The sequence below is a fragment of the Hoplias malabaricus genome, chromosome 8, assembly GCF_029633855.1.
Source record: "Hoplias malabaricus isolate fHopMal1 chromosome 8, fHopMal1.hap1, whole genome shotgun sequence".
Classification (NCBI taxonomy): domain Eukaryota; kingdom Metazoa; phylum Chordata; class Actinopteri; order Characiformes; family Erythrinidae; genus Hoplias; species Hoplias malabaricus.
The window spans coordinates 38,593,119-38,605,592 of record NC_089807.1 but is presented as its reverse complement, the minus strand read 5'-3'; the positions used below and the strand labels follow the sequence as shown (position 1 = coordinate 38,605,592).

At 37.2% G+C, this 12,474-nt stretch overlaps 1 protein-coding gene and 1 pseudogene across 1 annotated transcript; one reads left to right on the top strand and one right to left on the bottom strand.

Annotated features, from left to right (window-relative positions):
* The first annotated feature begins 4,660 nt into the window (after positions 1-4,660).
* On the top strand, positions 4,661-7,497 carry LOC136705884 (GTPase IMAP family member 9-like; annotated as a pseudogene).
* An 859-nt stretch (positions 7,498-8,356) lies between these two features.
* LOC136705861 (voltage-gated monoatomic cation channel TMEM109-like) lies at positions 8,357-12,438 on the bottom strand. Its single transcript, XM_066679664.1, has 3 exons — positions 11,533-12,438; positions 10,174-10,276; positions 8,357-9,668 (listed from the first exon to the last, which is right to left on the bottom strand). The coding sequence occupies exons 1-3, from the start codon at positions 11,728-11,730 to the stop codon at positions 9,304-9,306; spliced, it is 666 nt and encodes a 221-aa protein (XP_066535761.1). The 5' UTR covers positions 11,731-12,438; the 3' UTR covers positions 8,357-9,303.
* Positions 12,439-12,474: the final 36 nt, after the last annotated feature.

The window sequence follows — 12,474 nt, the reverse complement described above, 5'->3', positions numbered from 1 at the left end:
CCAATTTAATAAGGGGGGTGAAAATCAGACTCCTCTTAATGTTATGGTTGTTCAAGGTGATCCACCTGCATCACAGTTTGTGGGCCATTTAAAAGAAAAAGGGGGTGCTCGTAGATTACACCTGACCACAGTCCTGGAAAAGAAGCTATACAAGAAGCTCTCTTGGACACTGCATCAGACATTACTCTGATGTCATCCACACTCTTTGATGAAGTGTGGGCTGCAGCATACCACACCCCACGGAGATTGCAGTTACAAAACTGTTACCTCCAAATTGTGCCTTATTCATACACTGGTATCAAAATAATGTCTTTGGCAAGAGTGCTTATAACAATAGGACCCATAAGTCTGGTTCACCTTGTATATGTGTCTCCTATTGAAAATATTCATTTCCTTATTGGCAAGGACCTGCTCAACAGGCTTGAGCCACTGATTGACTTTAAGTGTTTAAAGATCTGGGCCCAGGTTCATAAACCCCTGCCCATCTCACACTCACATCACCTTGAAGCTCAGTCCTGTCACCTAATCACCAGGTACACAGAGACTATTAACACCTTTCACACTCCAACAATGACAAAGGATGCCATGAGCCAGAGAATCTCAGCTCATGATGAACAAATGACTGTTCAAGCAGTAACAGTTCATTTTCCTTGACCAAAATTTGTTCCATGAAAAGCTGAAAAGGGGGGACAAGTTGCAAAAGTACAACTCTGTTAAAGTGGCCCAAAAGTCCATGAAAAGTGAGAAACAAGCTCATAAGTTCCTGCCACATGAGTCAGACCCACACAGGGTCCTAAATCTTTCCCCCACCATTCATCCTTTATCCAGGAATGTGAATGAAGATCATCAAAGCGCTGATTTCAAATGGGTTCCTCACAACCAGGTGGAACCTCACCAAATTCCCATGGGACTTGTAGGGGACTTGTAAGTCATAAAGAGCAGCAGACACCCAGAATACCTTTAATGGTATTAATCATCAGTTTCCACAATCGAGTATATATTAAATATATATATATATATATATATATATATATATATATATATATATATATATATATATATATATATATACTCGATATATACTCAAACAAACAAAACAAACGAACTTTCATTTGTACTTATATTGTGTCCGCCCGATAAAGTAATCCATGGTGTATCAATCTAGAAGTAAAAATTCTAATTTCTACTTTAAGCATTGTATTCCATTCTAACTTGTATATCGCTGTCTGTCGCTATGCACAGCTAATTCATTAAGCCACAAAAAACTATTCAAAAGGGGGGTGATGCAGTCAGCACACAGTACTGCTTTAATTTTTTCTGAAAATGTATTTTTCTTTGTTTTTTCAGTAATCTAAGGTGACATTCAGTAATCTAAGGTCACATTCAATGTCGAACAAGCTTATGCCCACTAGTTAGGTTAAATCAGTGTCCTTAGTAGTCAGCTAAGCTATAGAGGAACACTCTGCTTATTCAGTAATTATCACTAAGGCAAAGAATTGTTGTTTTTGATAACAATAATATTTCCTAGTTAACAGACACTTTTAAAGTAAGATGAACACTCATACCAGCATATGGGTTAAAGCCCAAAAAAGCATTTCACACATATTAAATTATCCCAGAAAGTTATCAGCCCTGAATGTATGAATGAATGATTCCACTGGCCTTGCTGTTCACATTCATCTCTGCATTATCAGCTCACTGCTTCTAGAAAGAAAGCATGTTCTGAAAGGGGGGATCTGTAGTGTGATGTGATGAATGTGTATTAATGGCTCCAATCCTCAATCTTTGAGATCCAATAAGACAGGGGTGTCAAACCAGATCCACGGAGGGCCGTGTGGGTGCAGGTTTTCTTTCCAACAACGCAGAAGCCACACCTCATTCCACCTGTTTTTAATAATTGGATCTAATCAATAGATCTTGACTTTCAGTAGTATGGGGCTTTTGTGTGGTTGAAAAGAACACCTGCACCCACACGGCCCTCCGTGGATTTGGTTTGACACCCCTGCAATAAGAGATTCAAGGCAGGTTTTCTAAATTCTGGTTAAAAAGCCCAGTGGCACCAAATGAGAAAGGCTTCAGACACTCAAGGCTTGTTCTTTCCCCACACCTTAGCTTCACTTCACACCTTTTCACTTTTAGTGTTTTTCAAGGCTAAAAAAGAAAATGACTCTGGTTTTGAAATGAATAAAAAAGAAATCACAAGGAAGTTCTGAGCAGGATTTTCTTTTTCTGTTTTGGGTGACAGGGGGTGGAGGGTTGGGGAAACATTTTATCCCAACAGCCATCTTGAGTGGATGTATGAATTTATTTTACTGACACTTATTTTTGTTTTGTGTCACAATTTGTTTGGTTCATGAGGCTAACTAAACAGGCAAAATGTAATGTATTTTTTCTAAATTAATTTAAATTTAAATGAATTACAATGGTATGTAATTTGAAGTCAGCAAATTATATAATTATTATCTAATTTAAGTGATGAACAACAGATCCTAAAAGAGAATAAAGCTCAGAATCAGAAAGAGGACCTGAGAGCACAGACTGAAGGAGAAGACTTAGAGAGAGAGAATTGGAAGATAAACAAACACCATGAAGAGGAGGTAAGAGGAAAAAAAACTGAAAACTTTTTTTTTTTTTTTAGAATTTTACAATTTTATGTTTTTCATATAATTCCAAAGGCATGGTTGTTTCCTGCAGTGTTCAAGCATTTCATTGGCTTTGCTTTGTGTTTATTATTGTTGTAGTGTTTAAAACTATGGGAGACATACTCTTTTTCTGTAAAATGCTGCCTGCATTTTTATTCACAGAAGTTCAATATTTAAATAAATCAAAGAGAATTGCATTAATCCTGATGATGCATTAATAAAACTGGTACATACACATTTCAGCCTAAATTTTGAATGCATTTACTGAGCTTGACTCAGAGAAAAGTAAATATAATTACGTTCAAAGTGTACAATGAGTATTGTATAATGAGTAAGCAAACAGTCAGGGTAATGAAAACTAGCAGAGCATGTTATTCAAGTGGACTTTCCATTCAGCGAGCAGAAAACACAAAGCAATCTAGAAAGTTGTTTGAATCATATTTTACAAACAGCAAGACATCTCTTTTTGTTCTGAAAAACAGAACATTTTAAACTGTAATACTCCTCACAGACTGTCACCCGGAGCAGGACTCAAACCCACAACCTTCAGGCCCCTGGAGCTGTGTGACTGCGACACTACCTGCTGCACCAGTAGTCAGTTTCAGAACCAATTTTGGTGAATGTGGGTATCCTGTCTTCTAATGCAGATATAAACTCTGGAAAATAAACTAATACTATGGGGTTTTGCTCATGTTTTTCATAAGTTTAAGGGAATTTGCCTATTTATATTTATATATAAATAAAAAAAATACTAATTATATTTATATTATTAAGTTTTATGTTGTCTTGACAATTTCAATTGAGCATTGTTTAATATGGAATATAATCTGCAATATGCTTAGGACATTATGCTGTAAAGTCAAATTACTGAATTTTGGTGAAAATAAAATGTGTTTTAGTCATATTTGTCTTGTTGGTTTAATCATTTAGAATTAGGGCTTATCTGGAGAGCACTACACTTGAGTGACTGAAATGGAGAAACAATAGATCCTGGAATAGTGAGAGAAAGAAAGCAAGAAACAGTTGTTTCTGAGGGTGGAGTCAAAACCAGTTTTTCAATCTTGAATTTGTTTTATCTCTATTGGTTTATTGTTTTATTTTGCTTTGTTAATTTGTAATAATATTTGAACTTCCATTCAAAATGACCTTATAAAGGATCTTATAAATGTAATTTTATAAAAATCTATTAATGTAATACCCTAAGTATTAAACATACTCTGCAGTTCAGGGTTTTTAACAGTTACATTAACCCTGATGTAATGTCACCAGAAAACTGGTACATATTACAAACCCTTAGTTTATGATTCTGTTATTAACTGAGCTTGACTCAGAACATAGGGAGTTTAAATTTTTTCAAAAATGTAAAGAAAACAGTCAGGGAAATGAAACCTAGAAGAGCAATTCAGGTTGACTTTCTGTGAAAATGAAACTGAAGGTAATCAGGAAACCTAGTGTGCATTGTGCTTTGAAAACCGTAAGGCTGGTAAGATTTATTACATCTCTTTTCTATAAGGCTGTGTTAAAAGATGAATGTTTGTACTGCATTATGCTACATTAATATAAACTGCTGCTTAACTGACAGGATTAACATTAACATGAATACATATTTCAGAGGCTAGGGCACTAAGCCACCTACAAGACAATCAACAAAGTACATGTATAACTCACTGTTGATAGGTATCATGTTCTGCCCGTATCATGTTAGGAAAACATAACACAGGGGCAGAACCTGATAAAAAATATACTCTCCACCGTCTGCATCTGTTGTAGTGCCACCCTGCATCTGTGAATCATCAATTGCTTAGAGAGAGATAATTCACAGACACTTTGTGCCTCTCCTCCTGTTTAAAAGCTGAATCTTCATCTTTTCTTTGTCTCTCATTGTCAGTGTCAGTCTCAGTGTCCTGTGATTGTTCCTGGAATCTCAACAGTTGCAAGTGTGTTCTCATTTTTTATTTAGTTTGGTTTTGAGTTTAGCTACAGTTTTGTACCAAGTTCTTTTATTTTTAATAGATCCACAATGGACCTGCCTCCTGCATTCCTGTCTTGTCCTCACCGTGTTACAGCTGGACTGCTAGTTGTACTTGGGGCGGCTGTAATTGGATACTTACAGGTAAGTTTTGGCTTAAATTAACATTTCTTTTTTTTTATCAGTTCAACATTTGATTAGTCACTACATCTTTTTATTTTAAGAGACCTCAATAAGTATCAGGCGGCATGGTGGCGCAGCAGGTAGTGTCGCAGTCACACAGCTCCAGGGACCTGGTGATTGTGGGTTTGAGTCCCGCTCCAGGTGACTGTCTGTGAGGAGTGTGGTGTGTTCTCCGTGTCCGCGTGGGTTTCCTCCGGGTGCTCCAGTTTCTTCTCACTGTCCAAAAACACGCGTTGGTAGGTGGATTGGCGACTCAAAAGTGTCCGTAGGTGTGAGTGTGTGAGTGAATATTTAAGTGTGCTTGTTGCCCTGTGAAGGACTGGCGCCCCCTCCAGGCTGTATTCCTGCCTTGCGTCCAAAGATTCCAGGTAGGCTCTGGGCCCACTGTGACCCTAAACTGGATAAGTGGTTACAGATAATGAATGAATGAATAAGTATCATGTATTTGCCCAGTCTCCATAATTTATGAATTTGTCGTCTTATTTTTCTTGTATGGTTTTTTCTTTGTTTTCATTTTGCCTACTTATTCTCGTTCTGTTTCTCGTTCCAGGATTCTTATTTCTCTACATTACCTCTTCCCTGCCCTCTTTGCTCTTATGATGTTTAATATTTCCCAGCTGTGTTTGTTCTTCCTATAATTAAGGCACCTATGTCTGTCTACTCTCATTCAGAGCTTTCTTTCTCATGTCGTTTTTTGTGCTTTTACGTTTAATTTTGTGTTATTATTCAGTTTTATTTTGCTCAGCTTTTTGTTAAGTCTATTTCTATTTAAATTGTAAAAAAAAAAAAAAAAAAAAAAAAAAAAAGTAATCCTTCTGAAACTGCATCTCATCTCCTGGTAAAAACACATGACAATAAGATAGTGAGATGCCTAGTCATCACTTTTAAGCTGGCTTAATAATTGTAACATAATTCAATAAAAACCTAATTATTTGTTATTAATGATTATTTATGTTTATTGCAAAAAAATGATATATATATTTTACCCCACAGCTTTTCAACAATCAAAGCATCACCCCAAGTGGAACAGGTCAATCAATTCATACAGCAGTGCAAGAATTTATTGATGAGCCTCGGATCCTGCTGATAGGAAAGACAGGTGTGGGCAAGAGTGCAACAGGAAACACCATCCTGCAAAAGAAAGCCTTCACATCAGAGATCTCTCTTCATCTGTAACAGCACAGTGTGAAAAATACAGTGGAACAGTAAACGGGAGAAAAGTCTATGTTATTGACTCTCCAGGTCTGTTTGACACTGAATTAACTGCAAAGGAGGTGGTCAGTCGGATTAAGCTGTGCATTCCACTGTCTGCCCCAGGTCCACATGTCTTTCTGGTAGTGATGCAGTTGGGGAGATTTACTGAGGAGGAGGAAAAAATCGTTAAGATGTTCCAACAAATTTTTGGTGAAAAATCCTCCAGCTACACCATGGCACTGTTCACTCATGGAGATAAACTGAAAGGGAAAAGTATTCATGCATTTATACGTAACAACACAAGGCTTTTGAATTTCATAGGGAAATGCAGTGGCCGATATCACGTATTCAACAACGAAGATCCGAGTCCAGATCAGGTCCTGCAGATTCTGGAGCAGATTGATAAGATGGTCACTGGAAATGGTGGAGAATATTACACCTCAGAGATGCTTCAGGAGGCAGAGACAGCGATAGAAGCGGAGAAACAACGGATCCTAAAAGAGAACGAAGCAAAGAGAAAGAAAGAGATAGAGGACCTGAAGGCAGTGTTTGAAGGAGAATTGTTGGAGAAAGCAAGGAAGGATTTAAGGGAGCAACAGGAGAGACAGGCAAGAGAGAGAGCCGAACAAAACAACTCATTTCTTAACCGCATTGAACATTTTATATCTAAGATTATCAGCTATTTTTACTGATGAACATAAACAACTCAAGTTCCTTTTAACAACATGATAGTTCAAGTAAATTTTTTGGGAAAGGTAGTCATTTATAATATGAAAATTGAGTGATCTTTAAAGAATTTTTACATCTGTTTTAGAGACCAATCAATGAAACTCTAAAGAAATGCACTTAACTGGGTCAAAGAGTGCATTAAACCCTATTAATGTAACAAGTAAACATTAGCAAAACTCAGCCAATAAACTGAAATTTTGCAGTAATATTATTGGCAAAATTAAATTTTGAAATCTGCTCACATAATCACAGTTGCAGCTGCTTATTGAACTTTTACCCTCAGAATTCAAAGCATGTATTTTTTCACTGAAAATGAGTGAAGTATATTACATTTTGAGAATACTTCCAAAATTCAATGGTTATAGAATTTTCTCATTCACATCAAATAAATGGCTAATTTTTTAACTTTTATATATACGTAAAAATATACTATAAATAGAACAAGGATGCCTGCACAAAACCAAGCCACAAAACACCTGATTCAGCCCATCAAGGGGGGGGGGGGGGGGGGTTCTGTTCTTTGTGTGGAAGGGGAGCAAGCTGAAACGCACTTTTGAACATGACTTCCTCTAAATGCATGAATGTTCTTCCCCCCACAGTGAGCTGGACTGTTGCTCTTCAGGAGCAAACTAAAGAGATGGAAAGCAGGGAGGTGCTGTTTGGTTCTCTGGAGGCTGTAAATGTGTACCCAAAGGCCACAAGAAAACAAGTGTAGCAGTGCTCAATCATTTTAAAGATGATTAAAGTTACCTGCTGAACTTATATGATGATTCCTGCTTCTGTGACAGGGACTGACTGAGGTGAAATATTTGCAGGTGTCATAACGAGCTGCGTTTGTTCGGTCCTGCTTTCTAAAAACAGCCAATCAACTCACTGATAAAGCTGGGACAAGTAAAGCATTTGTTTTTTCAGCCAATATGATTTCCCTTGTAGATTTAGTAATTGCAGATATGTTTCTACTGTGACCCTGAGATGGAAAAGCGAAAAAGATGATGATGATATGTTTCTGGAGCTTACATGTGGGTTTCTGAGTTAATACATGATCACCTAACCAATTTTAATGGCAACAAACAGCCATTGTTTACAGCTGAATGATTTGTAATAAAGGTATTTTTCAAATTAAAACAAGTTTTCAAAATGTCAACTATATTTCAGTTAAAATATCTAATATAAAATACTCATGCTATTCTTGTAACCTACTCACCTATGTGTACAATGGAGTTTGGAACGGGGCAGTTTTGAGTGATCTTCTCAAACCGTGATAGATCAAAAATAAAAAAGCACTGGCACAGAACTAATACAGACAGAGGAATTAAACATTGTTACCTTTACACCCCAATAACAACCTATACACTTAATTATTTGATGACATAAATAAAATATTCCATTTGTAGGCCACTGGTCTGTAAAAACTCCATCCAATCATCTTACTCGGACTGAACAAAATGAATGGATGGCTAATCTGTTTGAGAGGTGTTGAAACTCCCAGCTTATTCCTAGGTGCTTTCTTCCCATCATGATTTTCTCCGATCCTTAACAAAATAGCGTGAGAGGAAATTATATCAAATTTATACATTTATTTTTACTGTTTTAGACATAGAACACATCGCTATATCTTTTACATTTTTATTAAGTGCACATTTTATGAAATGAACATTCAAGCCAAAGAAATAGAGACCAATCATTTTGTAGTGTTTTAGAGGACATCAGTCCAGCACTTGTAAACACACCTGAGCTGGCACAGTTTTAACTGTGTATTTTTTCTAATTAAACAGCAATTCAAATTGTTACAATTTATACAGAATTACTTTACGTCAGCAATATCATTCAAAATGGTTTAATTTAAAATGTCATGTTTTAGATAAAACTCAGAAAGTCAGAACTACATCTGTGTTGTTAAGTGTAAAGTCACTTAAAGCTGCCTCCCATTATAAGTAAATACATTGTTTTTTTAAAGCCAACATAAAACAAAGCATTACCCAAAACAACATTCTACATTTTAAACATTATTATATAAAAACATAGAAGAAATGTTTTATTTCCCTTATTTTGGGGATATTATAATTCTGCTGAGTCAGCAGGTTACCATACAACACACCAAAACACTCTGAATAAAAGACAGGATGAACTTCAGGACACAATGTAAAAAATATTTCTGGAAAATAGTGGAAAAAAAACCAAGAAATGTTACACATCAGGGAAATATTTTGCAAAACAACGTTGTAATGTTTTATTACAACAAATAAAATGCTAACACTTTTCAAGTACTCCACATTCAGAATATAATAGAAAACCAACAACATTTTAAAATGCATCACCCAATCTCTGCCTCTGTGTTTTCCTGGCTGTAACAGAACTCTTGAAAGTTAGATTATTGTGCTGAATCAGTTTTGTTAGAGCTGGAAAAAACACCCAACTCTGAGGTACACAGGTCAGCCACTGCGTAACATTTTGGTCGAACCATCAGTGAGTCTGTCAAAAATTTACATCTGCTCAGACAACACAGATCCTAGCTCAGAAAAGTTAAGAAAAGAAGATCATTTTTTACTCCTGGCTCAAATAGTTTGGAATATGTTTTTGTGTCCGTCATTCGTCTTTCCTCTTTTTCTCCACCTCTCTCAGTCGCTTCTCCAGTGTCTTGACTTTCACCTCCAAGTGAGTGTTGGACTCTCCCCTGAAAGGAGAGGGTCCAATTCCCAGCAGGATGCAGGCAAACACCAGTCCAGCTAATCTCATCGCTGTGGTTTCAGCACTGGCTCCTGTATCACTCAGAATCAGGCCAAACATTGCAACGGCAAATGTGATCTGCAACAGCCACAGAGTACGTCGCAAAATCCCTGCAACCAAACACACAGCCAGGGACAAAATCCAGTAGGCAAGCACTGCCAGCAGAGCCCACTTAGTGACGAAGATCACACCCTCAGGAGTGATGTGCTTCACAGGTAGTTTGGCTTGAGAAAATGAGAAAAGAATATCAGCATCAATTCTACAAAACAAGGTTACTCAGCGCTGACTAGCATAAATACTAATGTCTAAAATACATGCTAAACCCTTAGAATTGTATTAAATTACTTGGAATAACACCTTGCATTGAAAGTTAAAAAGGATTTTTCTTTCTCATATACAGTTGCTATTTTGGAGTTACGTGATTTTCACTAGACAGCATATAAAAAAATATTTTAACACAAAAACATTCCAGATAACAAAATTAAATCATTAATAAATGCGTATTACTGTAAACAGTACTTCCAACTCACCACTAAAATATTTAATCTTTGGCATTAAATATCCATTTTTATGCAGCCGCAATTACATTAACCACATTTTAGACCCTTTTTCTCATTGTTAAGTCCATGTACTCTTAGATTCAATGTTTAAAATGATTAAATAAAAAAATCAAATGAATGTTGCATTGTGAAATCTATGTAATAATAATAATTTAAAAAAAAGATTTACCATTAATTCCAACAGTCCCCAGCATTTCTGATCCATATGCAACCACTGTGTTCAGAACATTAGCCACAAATTCTGAAGACACAGCTGAAACCTCCATCATGGTCTGTTTAGAAATAAGAAGACATTCATTATAAACATAGCACAAAAAGTAAGGAAATGTGTGTTTTGTGGATTATTTCTTTGCTGTAACAATGCTTCTTGGCAATAAATCTTATACCGATGGAAAGCCTGTTAATTTTCATTTTAAATGGTGCCATGGGGGGGGGGTCACGCCCCTCGCTGCCGTTGTATGCTTAGCTAAACCTATGTGTGCTTTTAGGTCCTTTACACCTTTATTTGCTACACATGGGGATTTCTTTTTTAATTCGTCCGAGAACTTACATTTATGTTTCGTCATAGCTGCTCGAGATGAGGGTAGGTACATGAGCTTTGCCTGAGGTAAACAAGGACTACTGACGTGCAGACTGACCAATTAAATGTTTACAGAGAAGGTTATCGACCAATAACGGTAGCTCTACAGTCAGACTGTCCAATCAGAAGATTTTAGGCTACTTCACCACGCCCCCTTCTCACTCAAGCGAACCAATCGGAGTAGAGGAGGGCGGGACTAGTTTGTGAACGAAACTTCTCGAAGTTCTATGTAAGCTCTAGAAAAACAAAATCCCGGACGTTTGTGAAATTCCGCCCGGACATTTTTTTAGGTCTAAAAAAAAGAACATGTCCGGGCAAAAGAGGACGTCTGGTCACTCTTGGGTTGCCCCCATGAAAAATTTGCCAAATCTCTGCCAATGCCAATTTTATATAAAATATTAAGGGGCCATTGAAAATGTACAGCCCTGTGAAGGACTGGCGCCCCCTCCAGGGTGTAATCCCGCCTTGCACCCAATGATTCCAGGTTACAGATAATGAATGAATGAATGAATGAAAATGTATAATGTATAATACTGCTAGTCAATGCGTGTAGCAAACTGCTTTGACTCAAAGAAAACCCGGTTTTAAATCATGTGGCATAAACTTGACCAGTCACATACAGACCTCATCATGGTTTTTGCTCATCTGTAACAGAATTAGTGTAAAAACATAAATGCAAACTGAGCTACAAATAATGCGTTCATGTTTTTGCACACCCATTCACACTGAAGTTTTAAATAACGTTTCAGTTGGGACAGAGCAGAGCAGCCAATTACAGCAGTTGTCAGTCTTAAAGACACAATGCCCTGTACTGTAGGGGTAAAGAGTTGAATTGTATATGAATATGTAAAAGAACATTAATTGATATACATAGCCATATGTGGAACTCAAAAGAGAAGTAAATAACTAAATAAACTGGGTCCTTTACATAAAACCTGAGGTACCAACCTTTATCCCTGAATCCACGAATTTCCTGCCGAAAAGGGAGACCAGAAACCCATGTCCATCCTCACACAAGCTGATATAAACTGAGTGCAAAGTTTGCCACACTGACGAGGCTTTCTGTTCGTATTCAAAGCCAGAGGACTGGCTCAAACATGTCGATACAGACAAACTCAGGGTGATCAGGACTGTAACCCTCGCCATGCTTTTTAAGCTAGCAAATAAGCGCTGAGGTGTTTTCTTTGGTTGGCGAACTACAGACGTTAGAATTAGTGTTGTTTCGGTTTGGTCTGGGTTTAGTCTGTATTAACTCCAGCTGGGCTAAGAAAAACAATGACTTTACAGACAGCTTTAACTAACTTCTGGCGAGGAAAACAGGAACTCAAAAGGGACGGGAGATGTCGAGTCGAGGTGTGGTCAATGTGGAGTTTGGGGCAGGGCTTTGACTCTAAATTTCTACACTTTAAAATTGCTCACTTTTCATATGTAAACTTGCCTAAGGTGTGAGCACAGGGTTCCAGGTGGTAAGAGCAAACTTTCAAGGTCGAAAATGCTTTAAAAAAGCTTCCAAACGCCGCTACATTAAACCCGTGCTGCTGACTAATGCTGTCTGAGTCGATTCCATAGCCTTGGAATCGACACTACATTCCGGAATGCATGGAATAAGAGAGTCGATTCTTCAAGAAATATTCCGATTCTATGCACTCGTCATGAGATTTGAATCTAAAGCTTTGGAATCGGTTCGCTGAGCCCAGGTGGGGTATCAAATATAGTAATATTACGTTTAATATTTGTAGCACATAAACTTCAGCCAACACACTTACTCTATTTAATCGATGTCCATCCATCGATTTAGTGTGAAATTAATTCTTGCATATGACATATTTTCACTATGCCTCTGGAATACAAAATGAGGCGCGTATGGCGGGGTTCATGTCACGTGACTCT